The 20,959-nt window shown below is 44.6% G+C and overlaps 1 protein-coding gene across 1 annotated transcript in view; it reads left to right on the forward strand.

Moving 5' to 3' along the window:
- Positions 1–2,283: 2,283 nt before the first annotated feature.
- The window catches only part of EPS15 (epidermal growth factor receptor pathway substrate 15), a 207,165-nt gene continuing 188,489 nt past the window's right edge, over positions 2,284–20,959 (forward strand). Inside the window, exons 1-2 of the mRNA XM_082265510.1 lie at positions 2,284–2,426; positions 11,894–11,935. Of these exons, the coding sequence (XP_082121636.1) occupies positions 2,358–2,426; positions 11,894–11,935 (111 nt within the window). The 5' untranslated portion in view covers positions 2,284–2,357. The remainder of the gene's footprint in view (positions 2,427–11,893; positions 11,936–20,959) is intronic.

Raw genomic sequence — 20,959 nt, forward strand, 5'->3', positions numbered from 1 at the left:
GGACTTTGTTATTAATGAAGCAGCTGATTAGATCACAAGTATTAATAATTCACATGTTCTCTATAGTATAGCACACACTTGTAACAACTGAGGTTTTAGCAGTTGTTGTTGGTCATTAATTTTTCATTTGTTTTATTATGGCACTATACACTTTAGTATGAGATGGTGATCAGTGCTTGCAGCTGGCTTGATTGAAATAGTATTGGTCGTAGTAGCTTGCAGGATCCTTAGGCCCCTTTCACTCATACGGTCCGTTCAGTTCAGTCACGTCAAAATGGATCCGTTTTTTGTGTGTTTTTCGTCTGTTTTTTTCACATCCACTACCACCACGCCGAGTACTCAGAAGTGATGTTAGGACATCACTTCCGGGTTTTTACCTGGAGAACCTGGAAAGCCACATTCGGCTCTGATCGGGTCTTCGGCGGCTGTGCAGGCTGGTTGCCCAGGTCTCCCGGTGGGACGGGAGACCCGGACGAGCCGCGGAAGGCGGCAGGGGGGGCGTCCCCTCCTGCTCCTTGTAATGACAGCTGAGCGGCTTCTCAGCCGCATCGGTTATCATTACAAGACAGCCAACTGTCGGCTATGGACGCCGGTACCGGGGTAATGCCTCTAGCTTTAGGCAACACTCCGGTACAAGCACTTTCCCGAAATATCGGTAACCTCAGGGGCCGATTCCGATATATCGGGGAAAGTGCATATCGGCCCCAATATATCGGCTTTGCCAATAATCGGTCGATCCTTAGTTTGTGCAGCTTGGATTCAACTTTGGATGGGTGCAACTTGGATACAGCTTTGGCTTAGACCAGTGATATTGGACAACTAAAACAGCAGAAAGAAGGCGTCTGGGTCAGTGTGATAGTAAAAACAAGGAACACTTTATTCAGAAACATTTAAATAAAAGCATCTTGCAAGCTGCACCCTGGGTGGATGTGGATCTTCAACCAAGCAGCCAGCCAGTTTTTGTTTGTTTGTGTCTGAAGGAATTCCCATTCCCTGCTGAGTAGCGACTGTGTGTGCTATTCTCTTCCACCTGTAGATCCATCCATCCATCCTGCGGAGCTCTCCTCGATAGTCCTTACCACTATGGACCGTATGGACTAATTCTTGCCTAATTTGTTTTAAATATATATTTTTATCTTTTTGTCTCCATCCCCCCGTTATTGATTGATCCCTTATGGTCCACCTTATAACTGTCAGTGAGCGCTGACTCTGTGGGATCTGTTGCTGATATTGAGCAACTGTTGCACACAAGTTGAATTGTATAACATTCTGGTACGACTTTCATGCAACATCTGAGACTTAAAGTGGAGTTCCACCCTAATTTTATACTTCCATCTTCTCGCTCCGGGTCACCTGAAAAAGAAATGGATAATCTCATTTTTTTTTTTTTTTTTACTTCCCTCGTAGCGAAGAAAATATACTTACCTTACTTCCTTCTTCCTCCTTCCTCGGCCGCGGCCCGTCGTCACTTCCTGGCTCTGCAATGATTCCTGGGAGCTGAACGTCCTCGCTCCCAGGAATCATTGCGCCTGCACCGGCCCCGACGTCGGTTCCGGGGCGCGCGCGTCATCCCCCTTCTAAACAGCATGCCCAGAAGCTGTGAAGGGATGATGCGCGCGACCTGGAAGTGACGCCGGGGCCGGCGCAGGGCAACGTGGGACCGAATAAGGCGGAAGAGGACGCCGAAGAGGATCACGCTGGCTTCAAGCTGCCCACATCTGAGATGGCAGCGCTGGACAAGATGTTTTCAAGGTAAGTATTTGTCCTAACAGGTAAGTGCAACCCGGGACAGATCAGAGGCTAGCCATTGTGGAATGCACTAGCCCTGACTGTCCCGGGAGTATTTAAAAAAAAAAAAAAATTCCAGGGTGGAACTCTGCTTTAACATTGAAGTCTATGGACCTCAGGTTGCATGAAAGTCAGACCAAAGTAGTGCATGAACTACTATGAAGTTGCTGCAACTTTAAGTTGCGTATACATGAATGGGTATCGTTGGAAAACATGGGGAGGACTTGTCATGCAATTTTGATGTCCAAAGTTGCATGTCAAATCGCACAAGTGTGAATAGAGCCTTATAGAGGTGAAACAAGGGCATGCCTGTGAAGTTTGGAGCAGAACATTTACCCCTCTTTACACCCCAGGAAATCAGGAGGAGTTCTGTTGGTCTGCTAATATTTTTGAACGTTGCTCCTGAAACTCTTCACCTACCTGGGTGACTCACAACAATATTGACATTAATGGCGGATTGCATTCTTCACCTGAGTTTTTACTCTGTCCTACTTTCCTCCATTTACCGCCCACATTCCGGGTGTGCCTGCTTGTTAGCAAAAATTTGGCAGCTATGAAAACTGAAAGTTATGTCGTCCTCAGATGTTTCCGTGTGTGAAACCACAAACTCCTCCTTTTTGGAGCTGACAGGAACATCTGTAAGTATAATGTGGAGGTGGAACTGTCATTGAGATGTGTTCTCTATTGATGCGCCTTAAATAGAAATTTTATTTAACCTGGATATGAGATTCTTTGTGAATTAGATCTATTGTAACTCCTCTGTCCCAAGGCTGAATCCCCAGAAGGCTTCCCTGGTCCTTGACTGCTTCATTCTCCTTTTACCAGCTTCCTGGTGGCAGCATTTTTCTTTAGATTTTTACAGGAAATGTGGCATGGGAGCTTTGAGATAACTTCCCCTCCGGCCTTCCCTCTCACCGGCTTCTCTATTGTTTGCATTTTAAAATTCTGCTTTGTTTTTGGTGTAAACATTTTGGCTCCAGGATTAAATAAAAGCTAGTATTAATATTATGTCTGCAGCACAAAGGCTGCATAATATTATATGTGCTTTGTGGTGTATGAGTTTATATAAAATATTAGAAACGTAGAAGAGTTCCTTTTATTCTGCATTAAAGAGGAAGTAAACCCTCCTCTGGAAGTTGTACCTATAGGTAAGCCTATGATAAGGCTTACCTATAGGTACTGTAAATATCTCCTAAACATGCACCGTTTAGGATATATTTACCTTACATTCAGCCAGTGACGTCACTGGCGCATGCGCTCTGAAGGAACGGCCGCTGGTGCCGTTCCTTCAGAGTCCCGTGCCGTGACCGTCAGCTCCCGCACATGCGTGGGAGTGACGTCACCGCGGCTCCGGCCAATCAGATGGCCGGATGCTGCGATCCCGGATGACGGGCGACTGGACAGTTCGCTCATCAGAGGTAAGCGGCGGCACGGCGGGGGCTTGTTCTAAGGTAAGTATTTGATAATGAGCTAGTATGCGATGCATACTAGCTCATTATGTCTTTCTCTTTCAGGGTGAAAAAAAATAAATAAATTTCGGTTTACAACCTCTTTAAGTTTGAAGTAAGACATCTGTGTTGTGTCACAGCAAGCAATCACACTTGTCATTTTGCAGTGCAGTATGTTTCATCTGGTTAGTTTCTTTGAGGTATCTTGGACAGTTCTTCTTTCAGATGCCGTTCTGTAAACTACTCTGTTTGCTGTATGGGTGCTATTATTTGTATTATTGAGAAATGGCGGTCAAACACTTTCAAATGCATTTCCTGTCTGTAATGCGCTTTCCAATAAAAGGGAGCTTATTTGGGAATGGAACGATAATCAAAGAACAGACACTTTCCAGCTGATGAATGAAAATGAAACGTCATATGGTTGGATGCTTTCTAAAAAGCAGGCTGGGTGCTACTAGAGGGACCCAAAAGAAGGATGGCTCTTAAAGAGGAAGTAAAGTCGAAAAAAAAAGCCCTGTAAAGAGAAAGGCATAATGAGCTAGTATGCATCGCATACTAGCTCATTATGTAGTACTTACCTTAAAACGAAGCCCCCGCCGTGCCGCCACCTCCGCGACAGGACGGCGACATGTCCTGCCGTCCTGCTTCCGGGGTTCGCGTCCTCCGGCCATCTGATTGGCCGGAGGCGCGATTACATCACTCCTGCGTGCGGGAGCTGCCGTTCACGGCACTGAGCTCTGAAGGAACGACACGGGTGGCCGTTCCCTCAGAGCGCCTGCGCCGATGATGTCATCGGCAGTTTGCACTGCAAATATCTCCTAAACGGTACATGTTTAGGAGATATTTATAGCACCTATAGGTAAGCCTTAATATAGGCTTACCTATAGGTAAAAGTTATACAAGTGGGTTTACAACCTCTTTAAAGAGGAAGTAAACTCTTCCTTATTTTTTTTTTTCTTTCGTGCAAAGTAAATGCATAATGTGCTAGTATGCAACGCAAAGTAAATGCATAATTTGCTAGTATGCAAAGCATACTAGCATATTATGTGACACCTGCAACGAAGCCCACGTTGTCCCGGCTGCAACCATCTTCATCCGTCTTCCTTCCGGACTCCGGCTGTATTACTATATTACCAGTCACGGCACACGGGCACGGGTGGCCGTTTCTTCAGAGCACATGCGCCAATGACGTCATCAGCTGCATGCAATGTAAATATCTCCTTAACGGTGCAAGTTCAGGAGATATTTACAGCACCTATAGGTAACCCTTATTTTAAGCTTACCTATAGGTAAAAGTCATCAAAGTGGGTTTACAACCACTTTAATGCAAACTGCAACCTGGTCAGTGATTGGCAACTAGTAGATCTTTAGCTATTGCAGCATCGCAAATCACAGCATGCCTTGTGCACTTCCTGGCTTACATTTCCCCATTCGCTCTTTCTTTCATCCACAATGTAGCTTCTTTATAGTTTTGTTCTTTTATTCCGATGTATAAAGCTCTATAGCTAAAAGTACTGAAGTATAAGCCGTTAGCCGCCTGTCACAACAGGGACTGGGGGGAAGTTGGTGTGCTGCTCAGTTAGTAACAAGTTACATGTTATACCCTAAATATGGATATAACATTTTGTTATAGGCGAACTTATCAGTTCAAGTGCACATTTTAGGCCTGAAACATTATATATTTTTTAAAAGCAAAGTCCCTTGAAATAAAATGGATGTTGGTTACAATTTTTTAGGGCGCATAACATTACTGGCACAGTTTATCAAATGCAATATTTCTGGTAAAAAAAAAATACACTAAAGTTATTTTAGTGCAAACAAATACGCACTGTATCGCACTTGTGTTTTTAGCGTTTATGGATCTCATTGGCCAGAATGAATATTCTGGCCATTGGGATGAATGACCATTCCAGCGGTAAACACGTCAGTTTTTCTGGCCAAAAGCTCCTCTCCTGAACGGTGATGTTTCTTTTTTTTTTCCAGCCTGCAAAACAAACGCTCCTCTTCTAATATGTCTTTAAACAACTATGTGTGCATGGACACACAGGCAAACAGAGGTGCTTCTACAGGCTGAAAAAATGGCAAACCCCTCTAAAAGAGGCATTTTATTTATTTATTTTAGCTTGGTGTGCATGAGGCTTAAAGGAAATGTAGTGGTAAAAAAAATGTATAGTTTTTGCATATGAATTATTTATGGTCCTTGTAACTGGTAGGTGTTCCCTGCCTGAATACTTTGTGCCCACAGGTGGCCATACATGCTTAGATTTTTGTTCAAAAACCATTGTTTCTCTAGCGCTCATTGACAGACGTAGTCCTCGGTGATACACCACCTTCGGGTTATGTTGCCTCCACAGGAGCAGGACTAGACAGGAAATTAAAAAGCTCTGGCCACACCCCAGGGGCAGTCCCAGAGGGTATATCCTCTCTCTCTCTGCCTCAGCAAATCAGTTATTTTCTGTCTAGTTAGGAGTAAGGACCTAGATACCTTGCTGGGATCTTAGGTCCTGGCAAGAATTTTTTCTTAAAGGATTTTTTAGACAGCTTTTTTTCTCCAGTGTTCCTGTGAGATCTTCAAGCAAGAAAGCTGAACTGGGCGACGGGCTGGATGTTGAGATCCGGTGGTCACCCCAGTTCAGCCTACGAGCGCGTGCAGGCCATAGCTCCGCGCTGGGTCGGCCGCGACAAAGTCCCATTAAAGGACTGTCCACGCGAGTTAAACGTCTCGCTGAAACGCCAAAGACCATGAGTCACGGCGTCCGTATCGGTCGACAGCCCTCCCGCCCCGGTGGAGAGGGGTACTGTCAGGAGTTGGTGCCCGCCTGGTTCTGGTATTCAGGACATTAGATCGAGCATCAACCACTACTACCGGTGTGATTCTTCCCTTCCAACATTTAAGTTCTACAGGAAGCGGTAGTTACCGTTCCCTGAATAGATCTTTTCCTTTACCTTTTCCCAAGATTAGTCCCGATACCTCACAGGAATCGGATCTGGTTGACCAGATAGGCCAAGTAGCCTCTAGTCGGGTGACTTTGGTCCCTGAGGTTCAACCAGAAAAGATCACCTTTCCTGATAACTATCAGGTATCTGATAAATGTGTGGGAACAGAAAACGACCAGACTTTCTCGGATGGTCGGGGCCAGATACCTCTAGGGACGCCTGGTTCAGATTCAATCAGCGCCATTGGTCCTAGAAATTCTAGGCTGGCCTCCTCAAGCCGGCCTGGCCGACTTGGACATGTTAGTCGTACACGTTCCGTGGGAACTTCGTCTCAGGGAGTGTCTGTGGTCTCAAGGACCAATTTACCATCATGCTTTACAGTCGCTGGGTTTAATGGCCTGGCCATTGAGACCCAAGTACTGAAGGACAGAGGTTTGTCAGCTTCAGTCATTCCTACCCTTATTAAAGCAAGGAAAGCGACTTCCAGCAAAGTCTATTATCACACATGGAAAACTTATATTGCGTGGTGCGAATCTTTAGGATTTCCTCCACGTACCTATTCGGTGTCTCGAATATTGGCCTTTTTGCAACAAGGGGTTGAGCAGAAGCTAGCCTTGAGCACCATCAAGGGTCAAGTTTCAGCATTAGCAATCTTCTTTCAGAAGCCTTTAGCTACCAAATCCTTGGTGCGGAATTTCATCCAGGGGGTGCGGCACCTGGCTCCTCCAGTCCGCGCGCCCTTACCGCCTTGGGATCTTAATTTGGTTTTGTCGGTTCTACAGAAACCTCCCTTTGAAAACATCAGGGAGATTCCCTTGCTTACTTTATCCCAGAAGGTGGCCTTCTTGGTGGCTATTACTTCTGCTCGCAGGGTGTCAGAACTGGCTGCATTATCATGCCAGTCACCATACCTAGTGATTCATAGGGATAAGGTAGTACTTCATCCTAAGCCATCTTTTCTTCCCAAGGTGGTTTCAGATTTTCATCTGAATGAAGATATTGTACTACCTTCCTTGTGTCCTCAGCCCAAGCATCATCGGGAACATGCGTTGCATTCCTTAGATGTGGTTCGGGCAATCCAGGGTATACCTGAAAGCTACGGAATCATTCCGTAAGACGGATTCACTTTTTGTGATCACGGATGGCCCCAGAAAGGGTTTGCCTGCATCTGCCGCGACCATTGCCAAATGGATTAGACAGACGGTGGTACAGGCTTATTCTATTAAGGGTCAGAGTCCTCCGTTCCCTGTTAGGGCGCACTCCACTCGAGCGCTCAGTACTTCCTGGGCCTTTCGCCATCAGGCGTCAGTGGTCCAGGTATGTAAGGCGGCCACCTGGTCGTCGGTACATACCTTTACAAAGTTCTATAAAATTGATGTGACGGCATCGGCGGATGCCTCATTTGGCCGCAAGGTTTTGCAGGCCGCAATTTGAGGAGACCGGTGGTCTACCTCGAGGGTTTTTTTCTGTTTGAAAAAAAAAAAAAAAAAAATTTTTTTTCTCTTTTTTTGTTGAGTCTCATCATTAAGGATGAGCATTGTAAACTTCTAGTTGGCACCGGTTGGGCCTTCTAGATTGGGATTTGATTTCCATTTTCCCACCCCTCAGTTGTGATACTGCTCTGGGACGTCCCGAAGGTGGTGTATCACCGAGGACTACGTCTGTCAATGAGCGCTAGAGAAAAATGGATTTTTGTAAAATCTTACCGTAAAATCCTTTTCTCTTAGCTCATTGACAGACGTAGTCCCCGCCCCTCTGTTTTTTTGAGTTGGGTTAAAATCTCTAAAGACTGCTTTTTCACATAACTGATTTGCTGAGGCAGAGAGAGAGAGGATATACCCTCTGGGACTGCCCCTGGGGTGTGGCCAGAGCTTTTTAATTTCCTGTCTAGTCCTGCTCCTGTGGAGGCAACATAACCCGAAGGTGGTGTATTACCGAGGACTACGTCTGTCAATGAGCTAAGAGAAAAGGATTTTACGGTAAGATTTTACAAAAATCCATTTTTTTGAAAAGTTCAGGTGATTGGGATTAATCGGTAATCATTTTCCCCCATAGTGATCAGGAAAAGGAGAAGGGTGGGAAATGTTTCTAGTTTCTTATCTAACTGGTCAAAATTCTAATATTTTCTGTACTTGCTGAAAATTTGTGTAGCCACTACATCTAAAGCCTGCTTAGTTCCAAGTCCATTATATGTTTGTTCTTAGGTTTAGATATCTTTTTTTAAATAACACTATATTATTTTATTTATATATAAATATATATATTATACTTTTTGAGGCTTTGCAGAGTTTATTACTTTATACCACTGTGGGTGCGGATGTGTTGGAAGCTCGGGACTTAAGTTTTCACTTAATGACTAACATCTATAGCAATCTCCGACAACTGAATATGCAGTATGATTTCTGGTTCATTAGTTTGCTTTTTTGGTTGAGTTTTAGAGTTTTGATAAAGTGCTTAAGCCTGTCATAGACTGTGCAAATCTTGGTAGGTTCAGTCGGAACTGGCTGAGATTCGAACTATATATGGCGAGGCTGCCGGATTTTACATGCTCTTTATCGTTAGCGGCTAGAATGGGAGGACACAATAGCAGGGCAGGAGGGATTCCCCTGTCAACACTATTTGTGTTGCCTGTGGTTGCAGAAAAGAAATGCGTCTGTCTATGGCCGGCCGGTCTTAGTCTTACTGGGGGTGACTTAATAAAACTGGAGAGTGCAAAATCTGGTGCAGCTGTACTTAAAAACCATTCAGCTTATAATAGAGCTGCACGATTCTGGCCAAAATGAGAATCACGATTTTTTAGCTTGGAATAAAGATCACGATTCTCTCACGATTCTCTGTGTAACAAAAAAAATTGGGATAACTTTACTGTTACGTTTTTTTTTTTTTATTCATTAAAGTCTATTAATTGCGTTTGAAAGACTGCTGCGCAAATACAGTGTGACATAAAATATTACAACAATCGCCATTTTATTCTGTAGGGTCTCTGCTAAAAAAATATATAAAATATTTGGGGGTTTTAAGTACTCTTCTAGCAAAAAAAAAAAAAAAAATGATTTTAACTTGCAAGCAACAAGTGTCAGAAAAAGGTCTAGTCTTTAAGAGGTTAAACTTCCTTTCTCCCTGGCAGAGGGAAGGAAAAGATACAATGTAATCATTTTGTTTATAGTTACTGGGAGACTTGTTTGCAGGAGGCTTTTTTTTTTCCACAGCTGTTCTCTCTGCTTCCTATGCAAAGAATCGAGCATGTGCCAGGTTTAGATTGTCAGGGGGGGGGGGGTGAATCGAGATCGCGATTTTCATACGATTAATTGTGCAGCTCTAGCTTATAACTTAAAGCGGTAGTATACTCCGCTATTTGACTTTTACCTACAGGTAAGCCTATAATAAGGCTTACCTGTAGGTACAATTTAATATCTCCTAAACCTGCACAGTTTAGGAGATATTCAACCTGCATGCAGCCGCTGACCTTCAGAGCTCCTTGCCGCCTCTTGCCGGAAAGTGAAACTCAGTGACGTCATCGCGGCTCCGGCCACTCACAGCGCCGGAGCTGCTGAACCAGGAAGAGACGCCAAGGGAGCATGTCTGCGCCCTGAGCGTTGCCCAGACAACCGTGTCGGTGCTTTCTTCTAAGGGAAGTATTTCATAATGAGCTACTATGCGATGCATAGTAGCTCATTATGCCTTTGTCCTGCAGGGTTTGTCTTTTTTTTTCATGAGTATACAACCGCTTTAAGCTTGTTCAGGTAAGCTATGCCGAAAAAAACCTGGAAGCTGATTGGTTTCTTTGCAGAGCTGCACCTGATTTTGCACACTCCAGTTTTAGTAAATAAATCCCAATGCGTAGTCTTCCCTGCAGTCTATGTAAGCTTGAAATCAAAGGCCCGGTGCGATTTTCAGATGCAAATTGAGTCGCACAGACTTCGCATTACAAGGGAAATCACATTGTTTTCAATGATGCCCATTCACATCAATGCGACTCAGCACAGAGTGATTTTGGAAAAGGTTCCTGTTCTACTTTGGTGCAATTCCAGTGCGATTTTCACCTCCTAGAATATACAAATTTTATTAAGTGGCATTCAAGTAGCACTTCATAATCATTTATGGTTATAGGTTGGTAGTGACATCGCATGAGTTGCTGGGTTTTCTATCTTTTAATATTTCTAATGCCAACAAGGGATCCAGGTTGTTGTAATGAACCATATGAAATTCTGACTATTTACCCTGGGTATATATTATTCCTTCAAATAGTACATGAGTCACTGGCTTTCTGAAGGATGTCCTCAATAACTGCCTCCATATTCCTTTAAGTACCGGTGACCTGTAATGTGTCACTTTGCTGTAAAATACCAATTACTCTGCTCTTCAGACTGTTTGCATGGTTTGCTCATAAAATACAGAAGCTGTGCACACAGGTATAGCTTGTATGTCAGATGAGATGCAGTTCCAAAGATCCAAATTGTATCCTTTTTAATACAGATAGTGATAAATGTGTGTTGCTTATACCAATAAAATTGTTCCATTGCATTGTCACTATGCTGCACATAGCCTGGCATGGGGTTGATGTAGAAATCCTCTGACACTCCAGGATGTCCTATCATTTAGATCCCTCACTCAGTCCTTCTCACCACCCGGGTGACTGACCGCAATGTGAACCATGCCAGGAAGGGGATCCCGGCTTACTCATGTCATGTGACTTCCTTTTGCATGGAGTGCAAGGAATGCCGTATCCCAGTGCTTATAGTATAGCTGGTTGCTTGTGATAAGAGGGTTTTATCTGAGGTTGGAGAGTTTTCATTGTTTTTCTATGCCTAGATGGTGTAAGGCTATAGCAGTAATTATTGATAAACTCCAGGCACAAAAATATTAATTTAAATATATTTCTCAATTGTCTCAAAGGTTAGTAATCCATTTGTGTTCACCAAATGCATTTAAAAATCCAGATATGTTTTTGTTGAAGTACCAGTGACCTCACAACTGTGCTGAATATAAACTGTGCAGAGAGCAGAGATGTGGGAGGTGCTCAGCAGGCCCCACCCACTACAGGCTGTCTGTAGGAAACTACAGGAGGGGGCGAAGACCAGACCAGTGACTCTGCACAAGGAGAGAGAACAGCACTGAGCGGTCTTTATTACAGGAAGCTCCTGACCTGCACAGAGGCAAAGCTTTATGCTGGATTACTGCATAGATCTCAAAGTAGACAGAGCACATGAAGATTAAAGTGAGAATACACATGGCTCTTATATTTAGACAATATTTGCTTACCACAGCGTTCAGCCTTCAATCTTATACCACTTACAATGATACTAAGATTTTTACAAAGGTACAAAATATTTAACTGCTATGAGGGGAGGTTTAAACAAAATATCTGAAACACTGCTGTTGGGGGGGCATGTTAAAGGAACTGTTTATATGTCTGCGTTGTGCTAGGGAGGGATTTAATGGGACTGCATATGGCTACTTTAGTGTGGTGGGAGGTTAAAATAATTGAATTTATGCTTACAGTAGGCAGGTTAGGGGTTAAACAGAACAGTAAGGATGGCTGCTGAAGGGTGGTATGGAAAGGAGATGAGATCTGTGTATATGGATATGGATATAAATATACCTGACTTTATAGTATAGAGTATAGTATGGCTGTATTATCTATTGAATTTGCCATTCTCTTGTATCCTGCCTGGCAACCTGTGCTTAATAAATGAACAAATTTTTGATTTCTTTTTCAGATCCCGAGTAACAATGCTGTATATGAGAAGTACTTCCAACAGGTCAGTGTTCTTTTTATGAGAATGAGTGTATATTGATTATTGTGCATTTGTTGAAGTTGGTTTCTCAACCAGTGAGACATAAGTCCTAGGAGTTTCTTATAGGCTTATGTGTTATTTATATATTTTAAAAAGAACTGTAGAAAGTATTAAAAGCTTTTGGAAATCGCATAAAAGAAGGAATTTGAGTAATGTCGCTATTAAAAAACATATGTGGGAGTATTTGAAATAAAGGCCATATCACTCCAATGTAGACATTGTAGTATATTTTCTACATGTTCCCATTTACAAGATTCCTTATAGTAGTTAGAAAAAGTCCGGCATGCTGCATTTTTCGTGCATTGCCCTGCATTTGTCAGTTCAAGAACAATAAAAGATCTTTTAAAAATTCAGTGCATGTGAGTGCAGCTGCACTGAAGACCTGTTTGCTGGTGTAAACTCTCCTAGGCACACTCTGCAAATACTGCCGATAGTATAGCTAAAGCCAACATTTTTTTTAACATTTTGGATTGAGTAGTCAAGGGTAAAACCTGTTGTTTTTTATTCGTTCGCAACTTATGCATCACAAGCATTCACATTAAACGCACCACCCCAATGCCCAAAAAAGTTAGCAAGATCTACAGAAAACCGAATGCAAGTTAAACTTCTCTTGAGGATGAATTTGACCTGGCCTTGGCCTAAGTCACAAGGTTCCTCCTGGCCGACAGCCCCCGCATTCGATGCAGAGGAGTTCTGTCTGGAGTGGTGCCCACCCTGTTCCTTGTATGGTAAGTAGCTGTCCCCCCTCTACCCCTGGACGATTTTGGAGTGGACTTGGGCTCCTTCTTGGGGCTGTGGGACCCCCGGGTTCCCCTCCTTCCCATGCAGCGTCCCCCCCCCCTTTCTTGGTGGTCCTCTGCGTATTTGTTACCCCCTATCTGCACACACCCCCCCTCTCATGGGGTGGCTATACCTTTTAGGTAGGTCTGGGGTGTCGAGCTGGCGGTGGGGGGGGCGCCGCCGGCAACCAGCCGATTGACTTTTGGGAGGGGGCTGTACCTGGTGGGGGGTCCTGCCAGGGCCCCCTTCCTGCTCGGATAAAGTTCGAGTGCTCCTGGGGTCCCACTTGAGCCCCCAGGAGCCACGTGGTGAAACCATTTTCTTGTGGCCTTTTGTAATGTAGATTGGTGGCCATGTTTGTGTAGCCTTGGCGGCCATTTTCTTGTGGACTCCTATCTTAACATTCCGATATGTATCGGTCACCAGCGCTTCCACTGCTTTGCCGTGGGCGAGGAGCATTATCAGTTTGTGGCTTTACCCTTTTGTCTCGCCTCCGCACCTTGGGTCTAAACAAATATTTTGGCACCGGTACTAGCATTGTTGTGCCAGCAGGGGATCGCAGTGCTGTGGTGCCCGGACAATCTTCTTTTGCGAGCGGAGTCTCCGACTGCTCTGATGGACAACTTGGAGATTACTCTGTAAACTCCACAGGAGTTTGGTTGGATTCTGAACCTTCAGAAGTCTGCTCTGCTTCTGTCCCCAAGAGTGGACTATCTGGGTCTGACTCTGGACTCAGCCTCAACCAAAGTGTTTCTTCCTCTGAAAAAGCTCCAGAAATTGCAGGAGGCAATTGAGCTTCTGTTGTCCAGCAGACAGTCATCCCTCCAGGCTTGCATGCGTGTTCTGGGCCTGATGGTGATACCTTCGAGGCGGTTCCGTTTGCGCAGTTCCACATGAGATCTCTGCACAAAGAGATCCTGGTGAAATGGGACAAGGGTCCTCCGTCTCTAGACAATCTGATCCTGTTGAGCCGGGGTACGAGAGGGTCCCTGATCAGGTGGCTTCCTTCTCTGGCTTTTCGACAAGGAAAATCCTTTCTCCCCCTGTACTGGATGGTTGTCACCATGGATGCCAGCCTGTCCGGGTGGGGAGGCATCCTTGGCACAGATTGATAGGTAGCCTGGACTTTCCTGACTCCAGACCCCCTGAGCACAATGTGTTGGAACTCGTCTCAACAGGAAGGTACAGAGGCTTGTGGCACGGTCTCAGGATCCTCTAACCAACGCCACAGATGCATTAGTCGCTCCTTGGAGTCAGTATCATCGGATTTACGCCCCCCCCCCCCCTCTTCTGCCAAGACTCCTGTGCAGGATCGAGGCAAAAGGGATTCTGGTCATTCTAGGGGCTCCAGATTGGCCTCGCCGGTCTTGGTACGCAGATCTGGTACAGCTTGTCGCTGATGCTCCTTGGAGACTTCCTCTCAGGGAAGATCTGCTGTCCCAAGGGCCAATCTTCCATCCTGCTTTACAGTTGCTGGCTTTTACGGCTCCGCTGTGGAAAGCCAGGTGCGGAAGGATAGAGGTTTTTCTGAATCTGTGATTCCTACAATGTTAAAGGCTAGAAAATCTAAATTTAGGAAGATCTACCATTGTACTTGGAAGACTTGCATTGCGTGGTGTGAGTCTCTTGGGGTTCACTCTCACTCCTTTTTGGTAGCTCGGATATTGGCTTTCCTCCAATGGGGGTTGAGCAGCACCTGGTCTTGAGTACCATCAAGGGCCAGATTCCAGCCTTAGTGGTTTTCTTTCAAAGTTCATTGGCCACACATTCCTTGGTGCGTACTTTTATCCAGGGAGTTTGACACTTGGCTCCTCCAGTGCGGTCTCCCATGCCGCCGTGGGACCTCGATTTGGTGCTGTCAGTTCTTCAGAAACCTCCTTTTGAAAGTCTTCAGGAGGTTCCCCTGCTTACTTTGTCCCAGAAGGTGGGCTTTTTGGTGACTATTACTTCTGCGCACAGGGTGTCGGAGCTGGCGGCGTTGTCTTGTCATTTACCTTACACGGTGGTTCACAGAGATAAGGTGGTTCTTTGTCCCTGTCTGTCGTACCTTCCAAAGGTCGTCTCTGATTTCTATTTGAATGAAGACATTGTGTTGCCTTCCCCATGTCCCAGGCCAAAACATCCTTAGGAAATTGCCTTGCATTCCCTGGATGGGGTTCAGGCAATCGGGGTGTACCTGGCGGAGTCTTTTAGGAAGTCAGACTCACTATTTTTACTGAGGGGTGGCCCTCAAAGGGTTGGCTGCTTCTGCTGCGACCATTTCCATATGGATCAGACAGACAGTGGTTCAGGCCTATTCAATTAAGGGTCAGGTTCCTCCTTTCCCTGTTAAGGCGTACTTTACTAAGGCGCTTAGTGCTTCTTGGGCCTTACCTCATCAGGCGTCAGTGCTGCAGGTTTGCAAGGTGGCCACCTGGTCGTCTGTGCACACTTTCACAAAAGTATTATAAGGTGGATGTGTTGGCATCTGCGGATGCTTCCTTTGGCTGCAAGGTTTTGCAGGCTGCTGTGTAAGAGGACCTGATTCTCTTTGAGGGTGTATTTTTGTTTTAAGGTGGGCTCCAATTGTTTTGGTTGAGTTCCTGTTGCCTGGTTGGCTACTGTTTAGCCTTGGGAGTTTTTTTCTTTTCCCTCCCCTCATGTTTAACACTGCTTTGGGACATCCCAATGGTTAAGAATATCAAGAGCTGTGTCCATTAATGAATGAAAGAGAAAATGGGATTTTTGACTTTCCGTAATGTTCATTGACGGACACAGCACCCACCCCTCTATAAAGTTATTATTCTCCTGACACTGCTTTTAGCAAAACCGAGTGACTATAGCAGAGAGGGAATATCAATTCTCGGACTGCCCATGGGTGTAGCCAGAATTTTTTTCTGCCTAGTGTCCTACTCCTGTAGGGGGCAGTATAACCCAATGGTCAAGAATGACAGGAGCTGTGTTAGTCAATGAACATAAGAGAAATAGATATTATGGGAAGTCAAAAATCCAATTTTTTCTATGATATGCATTGATTTCAACCTGGTAGATGATCCAGTACTTCCGGGTAGGGGGCACACTCCGCCGGCGCACGAGCTGTGATTAGTCACAGCATAAGCCAATCGGCAGGTTCCGGCCAATGGATGACCACTGGCACCTGCTGATCGGGAAGGAGTAAGACAGCACAGAGCTCTGTCCTGTCAGTGGGAATGTGGGGGTTTCTGTTTTCTTGCAAAGCAGGGAATAAAAACTGGCACATTCCTTAGTTAAAGCACCTCACAGTACACACAAAAAACACTGGTTAGGCACACATTTAACCCTTAGTTCGCTTTAGATGTTAATGCCTTCCCAGCAGGTGTCATTAGTACAGTGACAGTGCATATTTTTAGATGCATGGGCTTAGGAATACTTCCACAAATCACTGTCTGTAAACACAGTTCACCAAGCCATCCAAACATGCAAGTTAAAGCTCTATCATGCTAAGAAGCATAATCCAGAGGCCCCACCGTCTTCTCTGGGCCAAAGCTTATTTTAGTCAGACAAATTGAAATTTGACATTCTTTTTGGCAACCATGGGTGCCGTGTACTAAAGAGGAGAGGGACCTTTGAGCTTGTTATCAGCGCTTAGTTTAAAAGCCTGCATCTCTGATGGTATGGGGAAGCATTAGTGTGTGTGGAATGGGCAGCTTGCACATCTGAAAAGGCACCATCAATGCTAAAAAGTTAAATCCAGGTTTAAGAGCAGCATATGTTCCCAACCAGATGTCTTTCAGGAAAGGCCTTGCATATTTCAGCAGTACATCGATGACTACAGCATGGATTTGTAGTAAGAGTCCGGGTGCTTAAAGTGTTCCTAAACCCACAACAGTAAAATCAGTCTGTATATGCAGTAAAGCATGCTTGTTATACTCACTGTGGAACCTAAGGGATCATTCCTCTGCATTGTGTAAAAAGGCTGTTTGATCCGTCTGCTCTGTTCCTCCCCTCCTTTTACTGTCCCCCCAATCCGTCTGCTGATAGAACAGAGCCTTGGGGGCACTCTGCAGATGCTTAGTTTAGTTTGTATTCCAATTTTTTTTTTTTTGGAAGGGTGCATGTGATCAGCATTGTCCAGACGGGGTCAGGGGTCATACAGCCTAATATCTATTATGAATAAAATATGGGTTTATGATGTTTGCAAATCATTGCATTCTGTTTTTATTTAGATTTTACACAGAACCCCAGCTTTTTTGGAATTGGGGTTATACTTAATGGTGCAGTGCCTTCCTTTGGGGTGGTAATCCTCCACGTTACAAGTTGTCTGCCTTGATGCACCCAACCACCCAAGGGGGCTTGGCTTTCCCTGATTTGTCACAAGAATTTTTTGGCCACCCAGCTGGTGACAGCAGCTTGGTGGTTCTCCTCCTGAAGGCTCCAATACCTCCACCATGCTAGAAGCTGCAGTGGTCTCATCCTTCGAAGCATTGCAACTTCTTTTGGTCGAAGGCCTTAAAGCTCCATACCCGCTCACTACCATCAGAGCCTGGAAACTTGGCCACCTGTGCGAACACCTTCCCAGAAGGAGCAGTCTGACCTAATAGTCCACTCTGGCTAAACCCGTCTATGCCCCATTTTTATTTGCTGCAAGATTCAATGTAAAGTGTATCTCAAACTTCATCTGCTGCCACGCTAAAGCCCTGGTCGCAATTATCGTCAGATTTCAGTCTTCCTCCTTATTTGTTTAGCAGCTCTCCCATGCCTTTTCCAGCCAATTCCCACAAGCCTCCCTTGTAGTGGTCCAGTCAGCCCTTGAACGACTTTACAGAGAAACCCACTTCCCACCTCTATGTCCAACTACTTTCAATATCTTTTCTTACCTTGTCTGGCCTTAGAGCTAAGTGGTAGCATGATATCCAGCACTTGGACGATGATGACTGGGATGACATTTGGGACCTCCCTTTCCTTACTCTGGTCTCTTCACGGGACAAGCTAGTTCAGTTCAAAATCGTCCACAGGGCATATTATACACCACCTAGTCTACATGTCATGTGTCCCTCTCATCCTCCAGAGTGTTGGAGATGCAGCCATTCCCCGGGTGATTTGTCACATTTTCTGGTCCTGTCTGGTTATTGCCAGGTTTTGGTCACACGTGTATGTCGTAATCAATACGGTGTCAGTAACCAAAGTACCTTCCTCCATGGAAATTTGTATCATGTGTTTTGGAGAAAATTTGGTTCTTACTGTTGCAGAGAAAACGTCGGTTGACCTTCTTTTCTATGCTAGAAAAGCTTTTGCACTCCACTGGAAAAACCCAGTTCCCCCCTCTCTATTCTTTTGGAGAACCTTGGTAAATAACAGCCTTCCACTCTATAAGGACACCTACATATAAATAGGGGTTGCTCTGCAAAATACGACAAAGTATGGTCCGAGTGGTTGGTCGACCCTACCACGGCTACGTCATAATGGCTTATTCGATTGCAATGGGTACATTTCCCTTGAGTTTCTTATACCCCAACTAGGAAGGGACCACTCTTTGAGTGCTTGATCTCGATAAGTGCTGCTGTTATTTTGTTTTATACATCCCTGATTAATGCAACGTTTGTCTAACCACACCTTGTTAATCCAAATGCCATCCATGCAACCAGTGGTTACTCATATGTTGATTTTGCTCCAGCACCCCTGTGTGGGTAGCACACATTTCTCACTTTTTTTGTTTGTTTTTTTGCATGTGAAAACTTCAATAAACAAATTTTCAAAAAAAAAAAAAAAAAGTCCAGTGCCCCATACCCCTTCTGCACTTTGCAATAAAAACCTGACATGAGTACTCCAATATGTTTGTGTTGTTTTTTTTGTTTTTTTTTCTTGTCTACATCCTCTTTGGTCACGTGAGCTTCATTTCTTTGTAGATATTTCACACCTACAGTGAGGGAAAAAAGTATTTGATCCCCTGCTGATTTTGTACATTTGCCCACTGACAAATGATCAGTCTATAATTTTAATGGTAGGTTATTTTAACAGTAAGAGACAGAATAACAAATGTATCAAGAAAAAATTTGTTCAAAAAAAGTTATCAATTGATTTGCATTTTAATGAGCAAAATAAGTATTTGATCCCCTATCAATCAGCAAGATTTCTGGCTCCCAGGTATCTATTTTACAGATAATGAGCTTAGATCAGGAGTACTCTCTTAAAGGGAGTGCTCTTAATCTCTGCTTGTTGCCTGTATAAAAGACACCTGTCCAGAGAAGCAATCAATCAGATTCCAATCTCTCCACGATGGCCAGAACCAAAAAGCTGTCCAAGGATGTTGGGGATAAGATTGCAGACCTACAACAAGGCTAAAATGGGCTACAAGACCATCGCCAAGCAGCTTGGTGAGAGGGTGGCAACAGTTGATGCGAATATTCGCAAAAGGAAGAAAGACAAAAATAACTGTCAATCTCTCTGTCTGGGGCTCCATGCATCCATGGGGCTCGTGGAGTTTCAATGATCATGAGTACAGTGAGAAATTAGCCCAGAACTACACGGGAGAATCTTGGCAATGATCTGAAGGCAGCTGGGACCATAGTCAACAAGAAAACCATTTGTAACACTATGCCGTGAAGGACTGAAATCCTGCAGCTCCCACAAGGTCCCCAAGCTCAAGAAAGCACATGTATTGGCCTGTCTGAAACTTGCTAATGAACATCTGAATGATTCAGAGGAGAACTGGGTGAAAGTGTTGTGGTCAGATGGGGCCAAAATCAAGCTCTTTGGCATCAACTGAACTCTCCCTGTTTGGAGGAGGAGGAATGCTGCCTATTACTTCAAGAACACCATCCCCACCGTCAAACATTGAGGTGATAACGTCATGCTTTGGGGGTGTTTTTCTGCTAATGTTACAGGAAAACTTCACCATATCAAAGGATGATGGTCGGGGCCACGTACCGTTAAATATTGGGTGAGAAGCCCCTTCCTCAGCCAGGGCATTGAACATGGATTGTGGATGGGTATTCCAGCATGAAAATTACCCAAAACACGTGGCCAAGGCAACAAAGAAACACATTGAGGTCCTGGAGTGGCCTATCCAGTCTCCAGACCTTAAAGCGGAAGTATCGTCGCTTTTTTTTACCTTTTTACATACAGGTAAGCCTATAATAAGGCTTACCTGTAGGTAAAATTAATATCTCCTAAACCTGCACGGTTTAGGAGATATTCGTCCTGCATGCAGCTGCTGAAACCAGCGGCGCATGCGCTCTGAAGGTCCGGCGTCCTTCAGAGCTCTTTGCCGGCTCCTTTTTGGAAAGTGACTCCCGCGCGCATGCGCTGGAGTGATGTCATCGCGGCTCCGGCCACTCACAGCGCCGGAGCCGCCGAACCAGGAAGAGACGCCAAGGGAACATGACCGCTCCCTCAGCGGTCCTGCAGGGTTTTTTTTTTTTTTTTCCGGTTAAATCCTGTAGAAAATGTGTGGAGGGAGCTGAAGGTTCAAGTTACCAAACGTCAGCCTCCAAACCTTAAGGACTTGGAGAGGATCTGCAAAGAGGAGAGGGACAAAATCCCTCCTGAGATGTGTGCAAACCTGGTGGCCAACTACAAGAAACGTCTGACCTCTGTGATTTCTAACCAGGGTTTTGCCACCAAGTACTAAGTCATGTTTATATATATATTTATAGTTATTTCACTTATTTCACTCATTAAAATGGGAATCGGTTTATAACTTTTTTTTTTTTTTTATGTTTTTCTGTCTCTCACTGTTAAAATAAACCTACCAGTAAAATTATAGACTGATCATTTTTTTGTCAGTGGGCAAACTTGCAAAATCAGAGGATCAAATACTTTTTTCCTTCACTTTTTTCCTTCACTTTTTTCCTGCCCCCTGTTTCAGCACATCGCACTGTTTGCTTTTTTTTTTTGCTTTAATCGGAGTACTTACCAAAGTACAACGTGCAAAAAAAAAAAAAAGCCTAACTTAACTATTTTTAAAAATGTTCTTCCCCCTCCTCCCACCTACTCCAGTACGGTTACGTAAACCTGCAGCTCACCTTCCTGTGTCGATGAGCAGCTGCTGCAGGGGAGGAAGCGCTGACAACTGCTGAGCCATGGGATCCTATGGGTGAGCTCTCCTATACTAAGGGGAGACGGAGCTGTGAAATCACGTGACTAGATCAGATTTTCAAAAATTAGGTTTACAGATCTTTTATTATAGGGAGTATGGAGGATAAGTAGGAGAAGGGGGAGGGATATTTTAAAAGAATAGTTAGTGTTTGG

The sequence above is a fragment of the Pelophylax lessonae genome, assembly GCF_965119305.1.
Source record: "Pelophylax lessonae genome assembly, chromosome: 8".
NCBI lineage: Eukaryota > Metazoa > Chordata > Amphibia > Anura > Ranidae > Pelophylax > Pelophylax lessonae.